This window comes from Watersipora subatra, chromosome 2 (assembly GCF_963576615.1).
Source record: "Watersipora subatra chromosome 2, tzWatSuba1.1, whole genome shotgun sequence".
In the NCBI taxonomy this organism is placed as follows: domain Eukaryota; kingdom Metazoa; phylum Bryozoa; class Gymnolaemata; order Cheilostomatida; family Watersiporidae; genus Watersipora; species Watersipora subatra.
Window position 1 is genome coordinate 63484069 of NC_088709.1, and position 25266 is coordinate 63509334.

General features: G+C 33.9%; 2 protein-coding genes across 2 annotated transcripts; one reads left to right on the forward strand and one right to left on the reverse strand.

The window, feature by feature from the left end:
* Positions 1-10919: 10919 nt before the first annotated feature.
* LOC137388437 (uncharacterized) lies at positions 10920-19230 on the forward strand. Its single transcript, XM_068074923.1, has 6 exons — positions 10920-11266; positions 13215-13344; positions 15891-15947; positions 16593-16721; positions 17254-17479; positions 18977-19230. Exons 1-6 carry the CDS (start codon positions 10920-10922, stop codon positions 19060-19062), a joined length of 975 nt encoding a protein of 324 aa, XP_067931024.1. The 3' UTR covers positions 19063-19230.
* A 3527-nt stretch (positions 19231-22757) lies between these two features.
* LOC137386935 (tubulin alpha-1A chain-like) lies at positions 22758-24982 on the reverse strand. The gene is made up of 3 exons (XM_068073168.1): positions 24846-24982; positions 24512-24734; positions 22758-24407 (listed from the first exon to the last, which is right to left on the reverse strand). The coding sequence occupies exons 1-3, from the start codon at positions 24846-24848 to the stop codon at positions 23278-23280; spliced, it is 1356 nt and encodes a 451-aa protein (XP_067929269.1). The 5' UTR covers positions 24849-24982; the 3' UTR covers positions 22758-23277.
* Between the last annotated feature and the right edge of the window lie 284 nt (positions 24983-25266).

A 25266-nucleotide genomic window follows, 5' to 3' on the forward strand; every position in this document is an offset into this window, starting at 1 on the left:
TAATGCATTTATTCAAAAGAGCGCCTTTTAAATGTTCCAAATATATTCTATGCAATTTGATCAGTAAATGTATTCTGCAGTGTACTGTAAATGAATATGTATGCCTGCAATTTATAAAGAAGACCTGCAGATGGTTGAGCAAGTACTAATGTTTTTACTTACACCCTCAATATCGGTCTTGGTTTGGTGTTAGCTAATGCATATATGTTATTCTCTATGTTTAATAAGATGAGAGCTTTACACTATAGTCATTATCAATAAAGGACCAACTTTGTCTACTACCAGATCCAAAAATTTATTTTCATGTACTGATTTGACTAAGTTACTGAGCTTATTGTTGTCAGCAGCTCTGATAAATTTACCCTACTAAATATTTCGGAGCTACTGATAATGCGCTATAGCAACGGATGAACATAAATTTATTTTATTTTATGTTAGTCTTTAGCAGAAAAGAAATTAAACAGATCATAATAAGCTTAAAAGTTGATACTATTTTGTCAGAACTGGCAGACTTACTATGGCTCAACAATAAATAATCATCAGAGAAATAATAAGCAATCTTATTATTTCTTTTGGTTAGTTATCTCCTCTTTTAATGACTGGTAAGATAACTCCAGCTGTTTCTCTTTACTCAATGTTGTTCTGTTTTTAATATTCACTTCAGTAGTAATCTACTTGAATTACCTAATACACTTTGGTAAGTCTATCTAAGCTGCTGGTAAAGATTCAAAGTAAAAAAATGAATATAAATTTACTATAAATCTTTTGTAGTTTTTAATAGATAATCAACTCAAAAGATCATAATGGTAGCAAAAGATAATATCATTGTGTCCAAATGTTACTGCTTTACTGCTAAACAAAAAATAATCTAGAATAAGCAATGTTATTTTTTATGGTTAGTTATTTCCCCTTTTTAATGGTTGGTAACATAACTCCAGTCTTTTCACTTTGATAAAAGTTCTGTTTTTAACACTCACCTCCATTTAGTCTTGCAATTGACAAATAAATGCAGATTGCTGCCATATTATGGAGGAGTAGCAAGAATTCTGAGTCTGGATTCTAAATTAATTTGTAGAGAGCAACATACACATGGCAGAAGCAAAGCTATCAGCATGTATTACCAGGGAAGGTACATCTCTACACATAAAACACTGCATGTAACTTAATTTCTTAATAATTCACCACAATAATAACAAACAAATGGAGAACCATCCGACACCAAAAGCACTTCAATTTGGATGCTTCAAAATTGTCAAAAGCTTTGATAATGATTATTAGCTATTGTTTGGTGTTACATTTCTTGCATCAATTAAAATAAACTATTTTACATGAAATTATATCGCATGCTACTCTATGATATTATAATTTAATGTGATCAATTTCATTACATTATACATGTTTTATTACACTTTTTATCATATTTTATTAATTTACTGTATAACCTAATATGTTATATAATATAACATCACAATTTATCACATTATGCATTATCATACTATACTACATTATATAATTTTAAATTATTTCATTTCTTTTTACTAGGTAAATGCCTGGTATTGCCCGGATAATACAAAAGTCATTGCACAAAATATTTATTCTATTCAACATATACAGCATTTACCATTCTAACCTTAAATTTCATGTTTTGCAAAAAGTTTTTTGTGCAAATCAAATAAATTAAAAGAAAAATGAAAGAACTGGACAGGCATTTAATTGTGAGAATATTAGTAAGCAATGGTTACCGTAGATATAATCTGTTTTGTTACGACTACAATGAAAAATGATTTGATACTGATACAATTAATACAAACTGAGAAACCAAAACAAAAACTGTAAATATGTTGAATTAATAGTAACAATGAGTACATAGAAGTATGTGTATAAAAAGGTTATTGTTGCTACAGAAGCTATCCATCAATACTTTGATTATGACGATATTGGTACATCTCGATACTAGTACAAAAGTAGAGGAGTGAAAGTCATGAGAGTGCTTTGTTTGACTGAACAAAAAGAGAATGTAGAAGCAATTCCTATTCAAGAATGCGCAGATAAAAAATCTTTACTTTTTAGAATTCCTTGCAATTGACCTTGAAAAGAATTGGAAATTTCAAGTGTAAAATAGCACACTTGAAATTGAAATGCCACGTTTGAAAATTACAAATTAAAAAAAGTAAGGGATTTGAAATGGTTTTAAAAAAACTTTCAAAAGAAAAGCAAACCCAAAAGATAATATTAGTTTACAATAAAAAGTACACAATTACCTTGTAACCTGCCATTACAATAAGTACAGATAAGATAGTCGGGAACAATAAGAATGGCTTGGTTTAGTGGTCAGAAGGATTTGTTTGTAGAAAAGTATATATTTACCTTGGAACCTGCTATCGTAATAAGGACAGATAGATAGTCAAATAGGATAAGAAAGGCTTGGCTTAGAGGTCATGGGTGCTTATTTGCGGACTTGCTATACGAATGTCATTAGTTTAATTCCAGCTTCGTGTGAATTCTTCATTGTTAGATTGTAGTTGTAACTAGACACAAGGATGACACAAAACTAAGTACTAACAAAAACAAACAAAATATGAACAAACACCAAGACTTACGTACATAGATGAGGAGTTGTTGTCCCTCAAATTATAACATTGGGACTAGCACTATTGGTGACTTAGTGAAATGGCCTCAAAGGCAATGAATGTGGTCATACAAATTACATAGATGACACAATACTATGTTTTATACTACTTTTAATAACCCCTCACAATCTTTTACCATTATATGAACCTGATATTTGGTTTAAAATACTAGTATTTCACTGAAATCTAGAAAAACAGACTTAATGAACACAAGCCTGAGTCACACCAAGGACTACTCAAGATCATGTGCTAGTTGAAGGTGTATCTATAGTCATTAATATTTATGCTGAATCTCTCAGTGATTTTGTAGCCAAGAAACCTTTTTTAATAAGAGTCAATCACAGCCGAGTGTAATTCTAGAACAAATGCTGACATTTGTTATACAAACGTTTGCCATTGTTTGGTAATGTTGGTTTGGCTTAAAATAATTGGTTTGAACAATTTTTTTATTTGGGTATTTTTATTGCAAAAAAGAAAGAAAGAAAAAAGAGGAAAAATGAAAATGAGAGATAAAGAAAGATTAAGAAGGAAAGAAGTGAAGGGAAAGTAAAGGGAAACAATGAATAACTGCTCACTATATTTTCCTGACTCTCTTGCAGGAGTGCTACTGAGAGATGCTAAAAAAATGTGCTATAAATTTATGATAAACACGCAATCATAAAGTTATTATAAATCATAATAAATTTATGATAATCATTTATGATAGTTTGCTTGAAAAAAAAAAATTTTTCGTTAGATATTTTTTGAAGCGTTTGAGCGTGAATGGCGGCTGTACGTTCTCATTTTATTTTAATCAAAATAATAGCAGTTTTAGGTAAACCTTGTCAGCCTATGAAAAAAAATTTATTTTCCGAGTTTCTCTCTTTGTGAGCACATTAATTTGAAAAAAATTGCCGATCAGGTTTATGTTCAATGTTTGTTCAAAACTGAAAAACAGTTTATTACCGTTGTCAACTCCCCATAAAAAGAGATTAGTATTGTCTACTATTTAGTATTAGTATTGTCTATCTAGTATTGAGATTGTCGTTGCCGTGGTGTTAGTCACGAGTGTGGCTAAACCGATCGATTGTCGGCATCATCAAAACTAGACTATGATTTGAAGTCATTAAGGTATGAATTTGACTCAATGTTGTCAGATTCATTTATAACCAGGTTTACAATCTGATCTGATGACTTTCAAATGTTTATATAGACCATTAGAATGCTTATCAAGAGCAGCATTTGACATATTGGCATATTGACATTATTATAAGCGCCTTTCTTACGAAGTGGCATGTCCGTTTTCTAACTCCAATATTTTTAATACATTTTCTTAGAAATGTGAAAGTAACATGATTTAAATAAGCAATAGTTGTTTTCTTCTAATATTTTTTATTCGATGTAATCCTTTGTTTAACTTCGGCAGACGCTTGAGCATTTATGAAAAAAAAAAGTTTTTAAATGCAAGTTACATTAATGTCGCTCTGCCCATTAGAGAGTGCAAAATATAGGTGACATGATTATAGCTTTGACCATCAAAAGATTAACTTTGTATCTGGTTATTGTCATGAACTTAAATGTTATTATTATTAACTATTAAAATGAGTGCTTTGTCACTTTTATAAAAATGATTGCACTACCTAAAGCCCTGTTATCACAATGTTTGTTTATCTAAAGTTCTGCTCGATTATTGCTGTTTATTAAAATTAGTGCAGCGTTGTTTCTACAAGTTAGTCATATTAAAAATATTTGATATACTTCAAGGATAATTCACTAGATAGTAAGGAGTAATTAATTTTTAATACACTTTAGCTGAGTCTCTAGACAACCAGAAATTTAATCTCATTTGTAACTTATCCTCTCCTCTTCATACATTTTAGTAGTTATTTTAATAACATGAATACTGTTTCCAAAACATTACAAGTATTTATTTAAAGTAGGAAAAGTTTTTATAAGTTGTTTTCTCAACTTTGCGAGTTTTTCCAAGATGACTTTAGATTCAGAAGTTGGTTAGGCTTAATAATAACTGTTGCTCTTCAATCACTGCCTATTTCTTCATATCAAAATATATGATCATTGATAAACTATTCAACTCTATGCATATTAACAGCTTTATTAATTGAAAATTTATGCATTGAGCAATCTGTTTTTTGCAAAAAAAGAAACATGGCAGATTGAAAATTTATTTGTGAAATATAATTAAAATTAAATTATTAGGCAATTACTGAAAATCTTAACTACAAATTGAGAGTTTTATAACTGAGAAATATTATTTGCAAGCAGCGTTACAGATGACAATGTTGAACATTGTAGTACTCAATAACTGAGTAACTATCGCTTTTGATTTGTTGATCATTTTTACTAAAACACTTTCAGGGTGCACTAACATATCGTCATACAACTAGCAGGGTTTTTTACTCAATGAAAGGTCACTTCTAATTTATATTAGCAATGGTTATAACGCTTGTCAGAGCTTTAATATAAACGTGGTTCTATCATAATGCGCTGTTTTTCATAAGGCTTTACAGCTTGTGCAGTAGAGCACAAAACACACAGTACAATCAATGCATATTGTTTAGGCCATGTGTTAATTATTGATTATTTTGTACCTAATCATTACGGTTGTTTGTTAGTCAATCATTGCAAGATACAAGTAGGGGCAGGAGAGGTGAGTGATCAGTCACTTTGATATTTGTCAAATACTAGAGTTGGATGTACTAGCTCATAGGTTATAGGTCTACCGATATATAGATTATAGATGAATAGAAAGTCCGAGAGGGTCTGGTAGTTTTATTAGCCATTTTGCAAACAGAAAAATGCTTTAAAAATGAGGCTTTGAAGCCGTGAGGTAAAAATTAGTTTGTGGGGATGTCAGTGTGCATCTTACTTGATGTTTGCTTTTTCTAAGTCTAAAATATGAACTGATTTACCTGCTGTATCAATCACAAAGGCTGACTTGCTGTCTAAATGTCAAGTTTCTTTAATCACAGGTAACTCCAACTAGTTTGACTTAGTTCATATTATACATGTAAGTTAGCAAGGCAGCTGTTTAGTGTTTTAAAATACAATATATGGTTAGAAGGTTCTCCAATACTTTAGACTGGGCTTTATACAACTGGTGTCACACGTATATGGCTTTCCTTAACTTGATAACACGAGTCTTAACAGTCTAAGCTCAGATTATAATATGTACTTTTCCAAAATCATTCTAATTGGTCGAGAATCTGACATAAGATAGCTTAAATGTTTTTTTTACAGATCAAAGTGACCAGAGATAAATTTACCACAAAAATAGCTACAATAACAATGTGATTATGTTACAATAAAGGAGAGATAATGAAGAAGCTTTTAGACAATGCTTATTACATTAGATAAATGCAATAGCAGTTTATACATGTATAATAGTTTGTGTATGTATAATCTCTATAACATAACTTCAATGATTTTTCAAGATAACAAAAAGTTTTAATTTATTATGCCTCTGAACAGATAGTAACACCAAAAAAGATGTAATCGAGTTTAAGCAAATTTATCATCTGAAGTTCCTTTTACTGAGCCAAAAGCATGGTGCATACTTACAGAGTTTTAAGTTTCATATTCAGTTATAAAAATCAATGTCACACACTACTACTAGGGAGCAGAGACACTGTAACTATTTTATTAATGGTAATAACATTACTAGACAGAGCAAAGAATATATCCAATGCTTAAAGAAAGTTGATTTGAATAAAGCTAGTATAGCTCTACTTCAATAATTCTCTAAGAATCTTATGAAATAGCTGGATTGAGTCTATTTTAGAACAAAGTAAAAACAGTATGAGAGCAAACACTGCAAATTCATAGTTAATATAAATATCCCTTGACATGGGGTATTTGATAGTCAACATGAGTACGTATCTCATGGGTTAGCGATCCCACAAAGATGAGTATGTTGTCTGCTTAGCTTAACAGCACACACTAAAACATAGACATGGAGAGTACAGTTAGTCTATAGTAACACGTACAATTTGGTTAAAAGGAAACCAAGGTAGGGACATAGCGAGTCGTAGTTTTTTTATTTCTATTGTTAAACAACTACATGTAACTCCTCCCACTGCATAAAATACTCATCACTACTTGGGTAAGTTTTACCTTGAACTTACTTCCTCTCTATCTGTTCTACTCTATCTACATGTATGTATATATTAGTCTATCTCATATGTGTGTCTGAGCAATCACTTGAAGATCAGGTATGATGTCTGCTTAGTTTACTGCAAGTAGAGGATGCGTGTGTTCCTAGGAGCATTGTTGTACAAACAATGGCTTTGTGACCTTGGCCAGACATGGTTGAGTCTAGTGGCAAAGGCACCTCAGCGACTGCAGACATGCCCAGTTGCAGAGAGTAATTTATGGTTGGATATCATTTCCATTACCATCGGTGGCCTTTTTTGGGAATTGAAGTCCAACCTGTTGTCTACAGGTGAGATTTAGATTACTAGGTTATGGGTGTCCTTATCTTGTGCTCCATGCTCAAAGACTGTTTAAATTTATATAACTTACTGCTGACTGACTTAGCGACAGCGGCTTTAAAAAGATTTATCATGCCATTCACCCACGCAATGCTAGCACATTCACAATAGACTAATTGTTCAAGGAATTATTAAGCGCTTTCTTATGTGTGCCCTCAGGCCTTTGAATTCCCTCTGTCTTTCTTTATGGTAGGCATGAGCGTTAATTATTAGCTGTACGCATTCAATGAGATTAAGGCCTACGTAAATCCATAAACTTGGAGTTATCTTCTGCTGGTAACATTTACTCATTCAAAATTTACTATTACTGGTACACAATGTGCTAAACATAAGACTGTTGATGGTAAGATTGCGCTCTATCGCTCAGTAGAAAACACTGTCATGCCTTTCTATATGATAAGAAACAATTGTTAATAGCAAGAAAAATGCTTGATAACCCAATAGAGTTACTGCTAATTTGGTTTAGATGCCATTGTATAGCTCAAAATTCTGGTTTCAAGGTCCATAAATTGTTGTAAAACTTTTTAGCAAGTTACAGCAATTGAAAGCCTATTGAAATAACCAAAACTTGAAATACTACAAGTGTTTGTAAAGGAAGTAGCCAATCAATAATGCTAACAGTAAAATAACTAATATCAGTAACTTTAAGTGTCTGTAGGTGTAGGTATCAACCTTACTTGTGTTTTGATCTCAAAGAATCTTACAGTACATTTAGCTAATTTAATAAAGTACATGAACTGTAATGAGGAAACTGGTCTCAGTATGGTGGCTTTAACTGGCATCGAGCAGAGGCTAAGTGTAGCATATTTCAGTCAGTTTTCCGGAAAACATTTATCTAGGAAACTTTAGCTCCTGGTGCAAAAGTTTGTCCTGCTGTATAATTTCAAAGTTCAGAGCAAAACCCATGAGTTCACAATATCATGGTTTGCTATCATATTTTACCTTCGCAGAGCTCCACAGAATTCTATCGATGTAATAAATTAAAATTATATTGAACATTTAAATTAACTCATTTTATATTTCAGAAATAGGATAACTAACATGATGTTCAACCTGGAATTTTGGGTAGATAACTCTTTTTAAAAAACTCATCATTTTCATTCCCATATATTAAAAAACTTAACATTAAGTGTTTTTGGGCAACTGGAAATATTAAAAGCCTCTACATAATTTTGCTAATTGTTTGAAAAATGAAGAACGAAAAAGAGAAACAATCCTCAATTCCATACTTTAATGGTAATCTGCTCATCAGGTACAGCATAACGTATACTCCCTATAACATAAATTATGATACTGTGAACTATGATACTATCATAGCAGTCGTATAGTTTGTTGCCAAAGTAGCAAACTACTACAACGACTCATAGTAACAGCAGTTGTTAGTATTAGTATTTCAGCATTTTACATTTATATACATGTATGTACGTTCACTGAAGTAAGTTGATGAATGCTTTACAATTGTTATGAATATATTAATATGACTCAAATAAAAACAGACTACATCAACAACTCACTGTAGCACAAGTTTTTATACAATCAAATTAATACAGCTTACATAGTTTACAGTTTGTGTATAGCAATAAATCATTAGAATTTTCTAGAACAGTCCTAATAGTACATAATATATTAAACTTGGTATAGTGTGTACAAGCAATCATGATGCAACCGTCATAAAACATATATATTCACCGAGCTCTCAGAGCTTAGAGTTTATCCTGTTGTATAATTTCACAGCTCATTTATAAAGCTATGAGTTCACCATAGCTCTTAAAGTTGGGATTTGATGTTCTGGATTCATCTAAAGTCAACTTCCTAAGTCATCATTAGTTGTATTTGTTGAAGTTTTGTCACAACAGCCAAATTAGAGTCTTCTTTGCATCTGCTCAACTTTTACATCATCTTGGTTGTCTAATTGTCATATGAACGCGAGTTCACTTTGACACCTTCAGGTTTCTTGTGGTGTAGAATAAACTGACACAACCATTAAATATGTACGAGCAGTTAATAAACACTAGTTTGAATAAGGAGAGCTTCAGTGATGGAAATACAGCATTACAACAACGATATACAAAATTAAACACACTTTCCCATAATTTCTAACAAGTTAAGACAAATATATAAGCTTTCTAAACTAATCGTAAAAGTAGACAAGCAGAATTAAAAATACCAAGTGATGGTTGTTGAAGAAGGGGTAGTGTTGGTTGGAAGCTTCAGGGTGAGACTTTAGACGATTTAACCACTCACTTGGTTCAAAATTTTGCTTTATTTTATATCTCAAAATTAAATTTCACAAAGCCGTGTTACTACATTACTTAGCAAAAAATAAAGAACATTTAATTTAACGACCAGAGTATAACATGTGTTATATACACCTAAACGGTAGGATATAATAATACAAGCTCAGAGGTACAATTTGTCTGTTACGAGTATAAGCATAAAATAGGAATTCAGATCACTTGTACAAAAACTAGCACTTGTGCAGACTGCCAGTCTACTCACAACCCAATATACTCAAAGTAAAGTAAGCCTATTGGTATAAAAAGGCTGTAATAGCAAGGTTATTATGTTACAATAAAGGTCAGATCAACAATGAACTATTGAGCAATGCATGTTATTGGTTAAACATAATCACCGCCGTTGTATCAATAAGTTGTTGCATTGCCAATACAAGTTGCTGGGCTGAAGTTCTGAAAATGGAAAGTGATGTTTACCGTTCATTTAGTAAGTTCTTGTTATACTATATCATTAGTCTCGAGCCAGTAGATCAATAGATATGTGGGTTAAAGAGTTAGTATGATAATTTAAATTAAATATGCAGCTTCTAGTAACAGTTTAAAAGTTTGTCTGTAAATTTATCTGATATGCAAAGGATAGCTCAAGCAATAAATCCTCTCATGCATCTACAGTATCGTGTAGAATTTATACAAGATGGCCAAAAAGTAATGAACCTAGGGCAAGTCAGAAGGGCCTTTGCTTTACAATCCTTTCTAGGTTTTCAAAGCTTGGACATAGTATCCAATATCATTAATCGATTGCTAGCAGAACAAAAGATATGCAGGCTAAACTTTTAGTATGACTATATAAATCACATTTATCATTTTAAGACAATCTATAAGTTTGCTTGATATGTAAATGGCTCATGCAAAAAAGCTTGTTATTCATTTCTTGAATTTTGGTGTCCTGTCAAATTTACTACAAGACTGCTGACGGAAAATCAATCTAGACAAGGTAAAAAAGGTCTTTAATTTACAATCCTTTTATTTCTAGTAGCTTTCCAATGCTCAAATAATTCAACTTACAGAGCTGCAAACAATATGTTTAGATTTTGAACTGCGTCAATCTATTGACCATTTGTAACAGAAACGAGTAAGCATTTTTTATTTATGTGTATTTATAATTACATAGAATAAGGCTTTAGCTATTTAGTTTTTAATGGAACCATTTTGTCAAAGGAAGATTTTGTCAAAAATATCAAAATAAATTAATTATTTTGCTGGAACCTTAAAAAGAGTTTGATCTGAACTTCAATTACTAAATGATCAGCCTGGTTTTTCTGATCTTCATGTAAGTTGAAGGTAATTCTTCATTTTTACTATCTTAACTCAAATACATTTGTTGTCTTTAATATGGCACTCAACTAACTGTTATTTTGTTCAACTTTAACACTAAAATGAGAAGTCAATTTTTCTGGCATAATGTTATAGTATTCAACGTAAAAGAACGATATTAAGAAGAAAACACAAACTATTGAGTTTATTGGTTTTTAGATACAGTTTCACTTCTGAGTCTCCAATAAGTTATAATGGAACAGGATCAGCAACAGCAAATGCAGCCACCACAGCCATCACTACAGCATCCACAGCAAGCACTACAGGAACCACAACAGCAATCACCACCACCGCCACCAGAACACTCACCCCAACAACTACCATCACAGCCACCAGACCAACTACCAGAACAACCACCAGAGCGACCCCCAGAGCAACCACCCCTGCTACCATCACAGTCACCACAGCAACCACTACAGCAACTATCACAACAACCACCGCAGCAACAGGTACCTACACAGCCTGGTGTTAAAATTGTCACAGAGAATACTCAAAGAGAGGGTTATAAACTGAAAAGAACAGCCCTAACCCTGATGAAAGGGTGAGTAGCTTGTTTGATTAACTAATTTGTTATGAGGTTAAACATTGGTAGCGGATTGGTAAATACCTTAAACACTGGTAGCTGATTGGTGAATAGCTTAAATACTAGTAGTTGATTGGTGAATACCTTAAACACTTGTAGCTGATTGGTGAACACTTTAAACAATAGTAGCTGATTAGTGAACACCTGAAACACGGGTAGCTGATTGGTGAATACCTTAAACATTTGTAGCTGATTGGTGAATACCGTAAACACTTGTAGCTGATTGGTGAATACCTTAAACACTTGTAGCTGATTGGTGAATACCTTAAACACTAAAGGTTGACTTGCAACAAAATTCACATTACAGTTATTTGGTATCAAAAAGATTCACCATGTCTTACTCTGTTGTGTTGTAAGTGCCTAATATGTGGAAATGTGATTACAAGCTCTTAAAAGCTCAAAAACGAAAAGCGGCCGTAGATTAGAATCTCTTTATTTCGATGATGTAACCACGTAATTGGGTCATCGTCTTGTCACGTATGTTCTCACGTGAATTGAAAGGCCAATAAAAAGCTCAATATAAAACTTATCGTAGTACTAGTTTATGACAAACACTTTGGGTTTTACTGAAGACCCCGTATCGAATATAGATGCTCGCTACTTTACAGTTTTATTTTTGCATTATTCAATCGTCAAGTCGTTCTCTGATCATGTGACCCAATACTTCGCAAGTAATTTTTGCAGCACTTTTTGATTATCACAGGTGACCAACAGGCTCGTCATGATTATCAGACAATGATATGTACTCTTTTGAGCTAAGGTTAAAAAGTTTAACGATTTTTTATGGTAAGTTATAAGATATCAGTGCTAAAAGTGACAGCATTACAATGACGATAAAACAGACGCGTAAGAACAATAGACATAGTTTTATTGAATGCGTGAAGTATATTTGTGAAAATATTTCAACAAATAAGGTTGCAAGAAAGTGTAAACAGAAACCATCTCTCACAACTACATCACATTTTAGCCGTTTTGAAAAGGGAATCCAAACTACGGCGGTCTTGTGAGGCTGCGATTTTCTGTTCGTTTTGAGCTTTTCAGAGCTTGTAATCACCTTTCCACATATTTTGCACCTACAACACAACAGAGTAAGACATGGGGAATTTTTTCATATCAAATAAAGGTAATGTGAATTTTGTTGCAAGTCAACCTTTAAACACTTGTAGCTGATTAGTAAATACCTTAAACAATGGTAGCTGATTGGTGAATACCTAAAAGATAAAATATAACAAAGAAGAAGAATCTTTTGAGCAGCTACATTTTTATAAACTAATTTTTATTATGAAATATAAATATTTTTGCTTCAGTAATAAATTAACTATTTATTTTTCTACAACTTCAGAAATATAAAGTCAATGACATAAGCTAAAGTTATCCAATAAATAAATTACAAGTAAATAAATCAAACTCAACCAAATATTTACCAAGTGTCACAAATGGTTTATAGAAGAAAGGCATCAAAATGCAGACGTTAGGAATTATAGCTTTTCTCAATTCTCTTAAACAGAGCAAAATAAAATAGAGTAAAGAGAATAACTTAGATAAATATGCAGAAATGCTAAAATGTAACTAAATTAAAAGGTGGTAAGAAATAATATTATGAGAAGAGGTATTAAAATAAAAAGGTTTTTTGCGCATGAGCAAAATTTATAAAGGAAACTCAACCAAATAATAACTGCTATTAAAAAGTGCTCATCAAACCATTTTCTCTTAAATGGTTGTATGCTATCATGTATTTTTTATATTTACAACAAAATTGTGTAACGTTTTGCAAATTTTCAAGGGTTTTGATAATTAATTTTATTGTTCCTATGTAAAAGAATTCCACATTACAGACTTGTTCAAATGCCTATAAATTACAGATGTTTATATTTTGATAATCTAAGGAGAGGTTGTTCTGTTACAGATTGTCAATTGCTCAATTTGTAATGGGGGGATTTTGTATGCTGATTGGAATCATTCTCCTACCTGTTGAAGCAATCGCATTTTATTCGTTGTTCTCCATCATCAGCTATGGCATATGGAGTGGAGCCTATGTGAGTCATTATGGTCAATGATAATGTTTACGATCTGTCTATGTGCTAGAGTTGTCTGCTCATAACACTAGCCATAAAAACAATACAATTGTGAATTGTAAGTATATAAATAGAAAGTGAGTTATTTTGCAAAAGAGATAAACAAAATTAAAATACACATATAATTTCATTTTAATTTTAATTAAAATAAAATAATTTCATTTTAATTTCAGATTAGTTTCATGTAATCTTATTATAATTCTAAATTTCCAGTTTACTCATCTTTCTCTTCAGCCTGTTAGTAATAAAACAACTAGTAATAATAATTAAACTTTGAAAAGTTGGAGACTTGATGCTTACTGTTCATCTATTAATAACTGTGTCAAAGATGTACACGAACACCTTTACTGGTTCTGCACTTATAGCTAGAAAAAACAACGGCGTATGTTTCAATCAATAGGTGTATATTTGCTTTGCTTGAAATACGGAGAATAGCATGCATAATCAAAAAAGTGCAAAGTAACTTGACGGTCTGCTCCTTCTGCCTGGCTTTTATATACTGCTTATTGAGTGCTCCGGCTCCACCTTCTTCCAAGTTAGTCCTGGATCGGTGGTAGTTCCGAGCTAATCCAGATAATATAAAGAATAAGAAACTTTGTTTCTGCATTAAATAATCTTAAAATTTAGAAGAAACATCTTATATTAAAAAAAAGAAAAATTCACAATGAGGAAAAGTTAGAAAAAATCATTTTATTTGCAAGAAATACAATACATGTATATACGAGCTTTGTTTGTGGTAGAAAAGTGGGTTCAAATTAGATTTTACATCTATTGAATCTCATAAAGCTTTCCAAGTGCATTTGCTTCCTCTAGTCCTCACAAACCAATAAAGTTTGTACTCTGCTACTTGTCTTCTTGCTGCCAAGGTCAACCAAATTGTGATGATTGCTGCCTGTATTTGGTTCTTGTATGGTTAAGCTTGAAACAAACAAAATTTGAAAACACGTGCTTCCTTTCTGAGGCAGCAACCCAGTTGATATGAAACTAACATAACATATTAACATTGTTCTAGTATCTGGTTTGGATGAATGGATGGTGACAATGAATCGAGTTCTCGTTAGTTGGTGTTCACTTTATTTGTTTAATTCATCCGATTGTGCATACGTACATCTAAACTAGATCCTAAAACACTGCCAATTGTTAGGAGATCTGCTCCGAATACTAGTACAACTTGCCCCAGTTTAAGTAGGTGAGATATTAATGACTACCTGTTATGAATCATATAGCATTTGTTAATTCAGGTATTCCTTATGTTGAACACTTGCACCTTCTCAAGTAATCTTTTCAGGTGGCCTCACAAACCAGCTAATGAATATTGTTAGAAAATAAACTGTTTATATTAGCTGAAGTCATAAATACTCTCACAGCTTGTGATGAAAAGCTAAGCTTGTTAGTCTAAGGAGAGATAATAATAATGCTTGTAGCAAATCTGAAACAGACATATTAGCATATAACACACTAACGTAATCTAATTAATGCTCTGGAGCTGTTACCATTATTTTGAGAATTAATTCCTTTTCCAAAACACATAATTTAAGTTTAGCTAAAGATGAGCCTTTATACAAAAATGGCTCCAAGCTGAAGCTCTGTGCAGTTTAGTTACGCTGTAATGTTAGTTATGCTAGTTATGTTAGTTATGTTAGTTAATAAAAATTTCCATTTCCAGTAGTTTTAAAATTTATTGCTATGTTATACCCCATTTGAACAAGGGCAAAACTTTCTACGAAGCGAATGAAATTATTTTATAAGTTAAAACAAGATAACACTATTGAAGTTCAACTCAACTTGGTATGTAGCCTAAATTCTAATAGGGTTTTTATTTACAATCGAATATTTAGTTGGGTTTCTAGAAAATGTAAATGTTTCATAATACAAATGAAAACTAAAAAAATTTAGATAGAGTACTTGTTTTGGCAAGCCTATCTTAGGCACCTTAGATATATCTTGAGTGCTAATCTTGAGTTGGGATATACATATCCCATTCAAGATAAGTACTTAAGGTATATAACAGTTACTACATGTACATATTGTACATATACTTAAATATATATATTTGTATATAAAACATTCTGAATAAAATTAGTTTGGTTATGCTGTAATGCTAGTTATGCTGTTGCACAAGTAATTTTGTAGTGAGTACATAGTTTCACAGCTCTAATTTTTGTCCAACTTTTGGTACACTTGTTTGCCAACAACATTGAATAACAATAGACTGAACTGAACACTTCTGACATTGAATCTTGCGACAGATTCAACAACCTAAAGTACATTTCCACAAAAGTTCTAATTAGGTTACAACACTGAAGACACTGAACTACTGACCACCACTTTAACTACACGTGAGGTTAGTTTATGCACCAGATCTGAGGCTTTGAACATAAACTCTCTCAAATAAATATGAAAGTAAGCTTGCATCAGGCTATGTTATTCACTCTTGCGGAACTTTGAAGCTGTAAGTAAAAAAGGAACATTAACACATATTTTACTAACTTTCACTTTATTTACAGTTTATTATTGTTGGAGGAATTGGACTCGGTGCTGTCAAGTATAATACTGAAGGTTGGGTAAGTAGTTTTCCATCAAAGAGTAGTGTACCTGAATATGATGTAAGACTATAACAATCATTATATTCAGATTTCAGATTACCGAAATGAATACTATTATGTTTTCCATATATGTACTGTTTCGTTAAACTCTTGTTGTCTCTTAGATTAATATTTACCTCGTATATGAGTATTACAGTGCAGATGGACTTTATTAAATTTCAAAATTTAAAATTTGCTATTGAAGTTGTACTTTATCATCAGTAAAATTATTGTTGTAATTTTTTGTTAGAGCAATAATTGGAAATAAATAAAATTTTGATCGGTATGGGCACTCAACGGTGTTAAACATTTCAGCAATGAAATCTGAAATTTGCCTAATCAAAGCGAAACTTAAATATCATGGATTAAACTGAAGATGTGTTTTATTTTTAGTACAAACTAGACCAAACAATGAGGCCTATTGAGTCCAAATATATCATCTTCTTGTGCTTTTGGTAATAGTTGAGGCTGCAAAGCCTATTTGTAGCTGTGAATTAGGTCTACTTAGTTCCAAGTATTTTCTATTTTAGAATTGTTTTATATTTTTAAAATAGCTGTAATCAAACATAGTAACAATATGTAGTATTTGTACATATACATGTAAATAATCTGATTTTATTGTAGATCACTTCCACTATGGTCCTTAACATCATCAGCTCAACCCTATTCTTTCCAACACTAATTGCGTTGGCTTTTATTGGCCTGATTTTAAATACTTCTGGCTGTGGAAGCTACAGCTCCAATTTTTGCTCAGTAAGTGTTAATTTTTTAAATAGGATTATGGTGTGTTTCTCACTAGTTGTAGAACTAAGGCTAAGCAGTATGAGTAAACACTATGCATCAATAACCAGCAAGCAAAAGTGTTTTGAAATGTCCTGAACATGATAAACATTTGATGAACATTTTTATTCAGTATTTAGTTATTTATTTATACTCTGTACCGTTAATAATAATAGGCCAATGCTCTTTAGACTGATAGACTGATATTTGAGCTGATTTATGTGGAATATATCTGAGAATTTCTTGGCTGATTTTTGATACGATAGTTGACTGATCTTGGCTGATATTTGATATGATATTTGGCTGATATTGGCTGATGTTTTATATGATATGATATTTGGCTGATATTGGGTGATATTTGATACGGTGTGATATCTGGCTGATATTAGCTGATCTTTGACATGAGAATAGTTGGCTAATACTTGCACCAGTTTGTTTGAAATTATCTTATCTTTGAACTTAAATGAGAATCTCTTTTAAAACAGACTGCTCAACTTGCTTGCAGGCAACAAATGGTGCTTTGACTCTTAATGGTCTACTGATGCTGATTTCTATTGCTGAGCTGGTAATCACAATATGGAGCGCCGCACTCTGCTGTGGAGCTGTCTGTAGTTGCTGCCTCCCAGTCCACTCGAACCAACAGCAGCGTAAAATTTACCCTGGAACTGTGCCGGTCAATCAGGTCAACTCGGAAGGCTACCAAGCTACAACAGCTGATCCAGTTCCATCAGGTAAATATTTTATCTTTTACAGATCTACAACTGCAACAGTTATATATACTAGTTCTCTGGCAGTCCCGTGTCTTGTGAGATCTCAACGTATGTAATCAGTATGCGCATAATTATTTCTAGATGTTGCAAGGTTCTAGTGACGCCAATGCTAGCTCTCTTGGTTGCACAGCCAGATATATGAGTTCAACTCCTGTGCGTTGCCTTTTTTTCCTAACACTCTAAGTATGGTTTCAGACAGATGGATTGACAAATACAGCTTTTTATTATAATAAAAATTGCTTTAAACAAGGTTGACTTGCAACAAAATTCACATTACAGTTATTTGGTATCAAAAGATTCACCATGTTTTACTCTGTTGTGTTGTAGGTACCAAATATGTGGAAATGCGATTACAAGCTCTTAAAAGCTCATAAACGAAACGTCGCCGTAGATTGGAATCTGTTTAATTCTCTGACATAGTCATGACAGTTTGGCTATTGTCTTGTCACGTGATGTTATCACGTGAATTGAAAGGCTAATAAAAAGCTCAATATAAAACTTATCGTAGCACTAATTTATGGCAAACACTCCGAGTTTTACCGAAAACCCCGTATCAAATATAGATGCTCGCTGCTTTTCAGTTCCGTTTCGGCTTGATCTAATCGTCAAGTCGTAATCTGATCATGTGACCCAATACTTTGCAAATAATTTTTGCTGCACTTTTCGATTATCACAGGGGACCAACAGGTTCATTATGATTATCAAACAATGATATGTACTCCTTTGAGGTAAGGTTGGAAAATTAAATGAATTTTTACGGTAAGTTATAAGATATGACTGCTAAAAGTGACAGCATTACAATGACAATAAAACAGACGCGTAAGAACAATAGACATGGTTTTATTGAATACGTAAAGTATGTTTGTGAAAGTATTTCGACGAATAAGGTTGCATGAAAGTGTAAACAGAAACCATCTACCAAGTTACGTCACATTTGAGCCGTTTTCGAGAGAGAATCCAAACTACGGCGATCTCGTGTGGCTGCGATTAACTGTTCGTTTTTTTAGCTTTTAAGAGCTTGTAATCACAATCCCACATATTTGGCGCCTACAACACAACAGAGTAAGACATGGTGAATCTTTTGATGTCAAATAACTGTAATGTGAATTTTGTTGCAAGTCAACCTTTAAAGATTGTGGGACTTATTTAAGAGAAGATAATTTAATTGCATTTAAAATTCAATTCTCCTCTTTATTAACTTATTATCAAACATTAAAACAAGTCAGGAATTTGCTTCTAAAACCCTTTTGCTACTTAAGGAGAGGTAACAGAGCTGAATCAGAACTATACAATACAACTTTTTGTATAAAATGAATCATTCAAAAAGTTGTTAATATAATTGTGTAACTGCTTTATAGTTATTGACGCATTAACTTTGAAACTTGTTTTTTATAAGGGAAGGCAACTACTAATTTCATCATTACCGTTTAAGCAACATATATTTTTATTCCATTTTAGCTCCAACACCGGAAAACGAATTTTATGATGATGAGCAGACAACTCCAAACCAAGATTGTCAACTTTCTGCACCCCAGCAACCCTAGTTAACAGGTTTAGCAAGATAAAGCTATTTTCAAATAAATATTATAGTAAATATTATAAATTATATAGATCCAAATATTAACAATAGCAGGAAACATTGCCATTAAATCTTAGCCAGAGTGCACATAAATTTGTCTTCTAGCAAGAAATTCATATTTTTATACATATTTTTCAACCTAGCAAAACAATGTTCTGTTTCTGGGAAACACTGCATAGTATGTTTTTAAATTTTGATTTATATTGACAAGTGTTTACAAATACATGAGCCATTACTCTGCTATCACGTTTGTTGATTTTTTATGAGCAGGTAATTTCCTACTCTACTACTGATGCAAAAAAAGTTTAAACTAGTGTAGGAGTTGCTTGCTCCTTTTGTACTGATTTGTACTTTTTGTGCTAAATTTGTGCAAGAGATTTCATTATTAATCTGTTTTATTTTACTGTTTGTGTCAATTCTTGTTAGAAAGTTGTTGCCTTGTACTGTAACTTTGGAGATGCCGGTTTTGTCGCTGACACCCAACTTGGCACAGCGATTTTAGTTAGATGCTTTTTCTAGTATCACCAATGGTCCTTATGTGGCTTGAACCACTGACTTATTGATCATAAATCGGCGTCCTAACCACTGAACCATGGCTGCTAACAATACTTAACGCAGCAAAACAATATTACTGCATGTAAAACAAAAAAAATGAACCACAGTTCTGCTTAGTCTGCTAAATCTCTTGATATTAGCCTTGTTTCTAATCCTAGAATTATTAGCTTCGGCTGATTGGATAAATTTGAAAAATGATAACCTTTTCGCTAAAAGATAATCTCAAGCGATTCTAAAGTAATTTCTGGTTGCAACTTTCTATTTTCAATTTTGAAATGATAAGATCGCAATGGCAAAAGCATACGAGTCTACAGCACCAGGGATTCCAAGGCGGTCACCCATCCATGTATTATCCTGGCTCAACATTTGCTTAGCTTTAAAAACAAATCCCTAAGTTCAGCCAGAAAATAATTTTCAATAGCTAGTTCTGTTTTATAAGAGATGTGTAAATGGATTTAGATGAGCTGACATAACAATAACTTTGTAAAAGAACTAATGAACCTACATGTAAGAAAATACAGTACTACAAGTGACTATGCCCAGCGTAAAGTACAATGGCGTGGGTGTGCTGGCAAACTGCTAGGGTCAACTCTACGTCAGACACAATGTTTTATCGTTTGAGCGCAGACTGCGGCTTTTACAATCTCACTGCTGGTTCAGTAAATACTTAAAACAAATGACTATAAAGATCTACAGCAATACAAATGGAATGGATATTGGCAAACAGGCTTTTAGGGAGCTGATAGGCAGGTGGATATCTGTTTCTTTTTATAACATATCTGTTATGTTATGTATTATTTGTATAACACATCATATATGCTAGACGCATACAAAGTACACTGATTTGGTCAGCACAGTGTTGAACACAAAGTTTTATCATCTGAGCACACACTGCAGCTTTTAAATTTTGATTGCCTGCTCAGTAGGTATTTAGTATAAACAATCATAAAGATCTATATCATTACAAATAAAATTGAAATTGGAAAATTGGATTTTGAGGTGATAATAGGTACGAAGTCGTTCGTTTCTTTTATAGTTTATGTACATGCATACAAAGTACAGTTTAATTTGCAGTTGTTGCACTTAGGAACATATTTGTAGATTTTATTTTTATATATTTATATGTTATGTCACCAAATCTGGTCTAAAATTCTATAACTGCAAACCAATCTTTTACCGTGCAGCAATAGAAACCATTGTTGACTTTGAATTTGTTTGCTGTTCGTTCTTCTTAGAAGTATAGGATTATGTGCAGGAAAGCGCGAGACATAGTTTTAACTAAGTGATATGTAATACAGAAATCTAGCAGTGAAAGACATAATATAAAAGCATTGTAAATGTACCTTCAGCTTCTACATAAAAGCAGAATTGCGTATTTATTACATATTATTTTAATCAAAGTGTCATTACAGACAGTATAACTATGGAGTGCATTTGTAAAGTTTTGTGATATTCACACTACAAAAACATGTTTAGTATGTCAACTTACATGTTTAGTATGTCAGTTCACATGTTTTACATGTCAAGATTCATGTTTACTATGTTAACCTGCATGTTTAGTACGCTAACCTTTATGTTTTGTATTGCGCAACACGCATGTTTGTTATCCCACCGCGAACCATGTTTGATATGCCAGTATTCATGTTTGTTATTCTAACTTTTATTTTATATGCGATCATCTTTTTGTTACATTTCGAACAAATGCTCCTAAGCAATTTCGCTCTTGTTTACACGTAGCCTGCAGTCCATCGATAAATTGTTGGCCAACTTGGAGAATTTCGATCAATTAGACTGAGGACCACAAGCTAGACACTTGTTATTTTCTCGAAATGTAACAGAGCGGAAGTCGCATATAAAATAGTGTGAGCTTAGATTATAATGTATTGCTTTCATAATTTATACAGGATGAGAGGGACGTACAGATGATTGTGGGATAAAAATAGTAAACATATAATGGTCACATTTAGGAGTTGTCCTCTCTTGCCCATGTGTTCATAGTGGAGGCAATTACTTAACATGCGGGCCTGATAAAAATTGATCATGGGCCGCATATGGGCGCCGGGCCGGATTTTGGACATGACTGCTATATATCATCAGAAGTTATTCAGCTAGTAAAGTTGAATACGATAAGGATTCTAAATATAATCAAAATTAAAAATGAACTTACACAAAATTTTAGTAGATTTTATCAGAAAGTGTCGGTATTTTTCTATTGTTTGTTATTGTTTTTGATGTTTGAAGTGATTCAGCTGCAAAGATGTTTCAAGATTAAAATCAACTAAACTTGATTGCAGTTAGAATGCTCAGATTCAAGCGAAAGTGCAATTATAACATTTATAGGTATTCTTCGGTAACGAGACAGGACAGAATGGAGGCGCGTAAGATTGCAACTTGAACGTGATATCAATATCACGTTCAAGTTGCAGATATCAATGATGAGAGAGAAAGGCAGCTGCCCAATTAGTGATACCATTGTGGCACCCAGTCAACCCATACCGTCACATGAAGCCTGCGGTTCCCGCATCACGGTCATGTAAAAAATGAAAACACAAACCATGAAGACCTCGAAACCTTTTATTGACGTAAAATCAACATTTATATCTTAAATCTTTACTCAGAAATAGACATTAATTGAGTTGGCTGAAGTCACACAAAAGTATCTGAATTATTCGGCTCAATCTGAATTACTTTACATCAAAAGTAATCATGTTTAAAAAGTGATACCACTTTTGTAAATTAGTTGTAAACTGAGAATTTGCTCGGTGAGATTGCAATTTGCTTCAAAAATGTGCAAATATTTGTGATAACTCACAAAGACAGTATCATCTGCTTATGCAAAGCTTCTGGCAGTACATCTGAGAAAACAATTTATATAAACTAGAAATAATACTGGAGCGATAAAGATTCTTGTGGAACACAAACATCTAACACTGGAGGAATGAGAGATTTTTGTGAAACGTATACATCTGTTTTTGAAATTTGATTCAAAACAATTTCTTGAACTCATTTGCTACTCAGGCATTCAGTTTCTTAAAAAGCCTGTGTGTTTTGGAAAATGTTAAAATGCATAAAATTAAATTGCGACCACTAATCTATGTCAAAAAGAACCTGAGCAATTTTCTTATTTTTCACTGCGCTATAATACTGGCTACATTTATATATCCAACTTGCTCGTAGACACAATCCCAGCTTGGCATTCACCAAAATAATCCATGAAGCAAGTTGATCTTTGTTTAAACAATCTTTCCAGGTGAGTATTGGTAGACGCGAGAACGTACAACTAAAAACCCATCGATTACGTACTACAGCACAGGATATCAAAAGCTTGCAAAAGAAAAATCTAAAAATTTAGGCAGATGCAAGCCATGCAAGCTTCAACATACACACTAGGAGGTAATTATCTATAACAAGATGATACCACGTATGCTTTTAGATTTTGTAGTGCAACACCATAGAATGCCACAATTTTATAATTATTGTAAGTTTATTGAGATGACAAGATTTTTACATGGAACATGAACATTGTAAAGCAAAATACTGCATAAAATTATTATACAATACAAAGCCAAAGCAACATCCGAGCCGTGCCACGATGTTGTCATTTCGATAGAGGATGTAGAACTGTTTAGTATTCCTCTCCCTCTTCTTCTCCTTCGCCTTCGACGGAATCAACACCGACCTCTTCGTAGTCCTTCTCAAGAGCGGCCAAATCTTCACGGGCCTCGGAGAACTCTCCTTCCTCCATTCCCTCTCCAACGTACCAGTGGACGAAGGCACGCTTGGCGTACATGAGATCGAACTTGTGGTCAAGACGGGCCCATGCCTCGGCGATGGCAGTGGTGTTGCTCAACATGCAGACAGCTCTCTGGACCTTGGCAAGGTCACCGCCTGGCACAACCGTTGGTGGCTGGTAGTTGATGCCGACCTTGAAACCGGTTGGGCACCAGTCTACAAACTGGATGGTTCTCTTGGTCTTGATGGTGGCAATGGCAGCATTGACATCCTTGGGAACGACATCACCTCTGTACAACATGCAGCAGGCCATGTACTTGCCGTGACGTGGGTCGCATTTCACCATCTGGTTGGCTGGCTCGAAGCAAGCGTTGGTGATCTCAGCAACGGAGAGCTGCTCGTGGTAAGCTTTCTCGGCAGAGATGACTGGGGCATAGGTGGCCAGAGGGAAATGGATACGGGGATAGGGCACCAAGTTGGTCTGGAACTCAGTAAGATCGACGTTGAGGGCACCATCGAATCGGAGAGAAGCGGTGATGGAAGAGACGATCTGGGCAATCAGCCTGTTTAGGTTGGTGTAGGTTGGCCTCTCAATGTCAAGGTTTCGTCGGCAGATGTCATAAATAGCCTCGTTGTCGACCATGAAAGCGCAATCGGAATGCTCAAGGGTGGTGTGGGTTGTTAGGATGGAGTTGTATGGCTCAACAACAGCAGTCGAGATCTGAGGAGCTGGGTAGACAGCGAACTCAAGCTTTGACTTTTTGCCGTAGTCAACGCTGAGACGCTCCATCAACAGAGAAGTGAAACCGGATCCAGTGCCACCGCCGAAGGAATGGAAGATGAGGAATCCCTGGAGTCCAGTACACTGGTCAGCCAGCTTCCTGATTCGGTCGAGGACGAGGTCGACAATCTCCTTGCCAATGGTGTAATGACCACGGGCGTAGTTGTTGGCAGCATCTTCTTTGCCAGTGATGAGCTGCTCTGGGTGGAACAGCTGTCGGTAGGTGCCAGTTCGAACCTCATCTAGTAACGAGTTCAAATATTGTATATTCATATATATTAACTAAGTGAGCGGTTTGGAAACAAATCTACAAAGCAAATATAAAAACAATAAAGAGACAACTCACCGACAACAGTTGGCTCTAAGTCAACAAAGACAGCTCTTGGCACGTGCTTGCCAGCGCCAGTTTCGCTGAAGAAGGTGTTGAAGGAATCATCACCACCTCCGATGGTCTTGTCAGAGGGCATCTGACCATCTGGCTGGATTCCATGCTCAAGGCAGTACAACTCCCAGCACGCGTTACCGATCTGGCAACCAGCTTGTCCGACGTGGATAGAGATACACTCACGCTATAACCAAGTAGAAAAAACATTGCTAACCAAAGGAATAGCAAATTCATAAACTAGGCTCACACCAACCGGTTGCAATATGGAACTTGATAACTAATGTTAGCAGCTTACCATGATTTTAGATGAAGTTGAGGAGTTCTTTAATGAGTAAACAGCGGCTTGCTAGGTACAGTTATAGTCACGCAAGACAGCTAGTGGTTAGGTTGGGCTAAAAGCGCTCCACTTTATATCTAAGCAACGGTGACGTAAACAAATGCGTGCGCCTTATTGGTGGAGTTCAAAATTCAAGTCACTTTCATTATCTTTGTAACGGCGTAAGTAAATATGACTACGCGACAGGCGGTAAGTAAATATGATGACGCCGTTGCCTAGCTTTTATTACTAACAAACAAGACTCAGTGTCAAACACAATGAATGGGGATTAAACTAACCAGTTCCCTCTGGACAATAACTTATAGCATGAATAAACAGCATGCAATTATCCTTGTTCTTTAATGCCTACAAACTGCGCTTAATCAGAAGCAAAGGCTGT

What these genes read in the sequence shown, in the direction of transcription:
- LOC137388437 (XM_068074923.1), top strand. Translation starts at nt 10,920, where the DNA reads ATGGAACAGGATCAGCAACAGCAAATGCAGCCACCACAGCCATCACTA. An exon ending in GCATATGGAGTGGAGCCTAT is followed by an intron (nt 13,345 to 15,890) that starts GTGAGTCATTAT and finishes CTTTATTTACAG; the next exon opens with TTTATTATTGTTGGAGGAAT. An exon ending in AGTATAATACTGAAGGTTGG is followed by an intron (nt 15,948 to 16,592) that starts GTAAGTAGTTTT and finishes ATTTTATTGTAG; the next exon opens with ATCACTTCCACTATGGTCCT.
- LOC137386935 (XM_068073168.1), bottom strand. An exon ending in CTTAGAGCCAACTGTTGTCG is followed by an intron (nt 24,408 to 24,511) that starts GTGAGTTGTCTC and finishes ACTCGTTACTAG; the next exon opens with ATGAGGTTCGAACTGGCACC.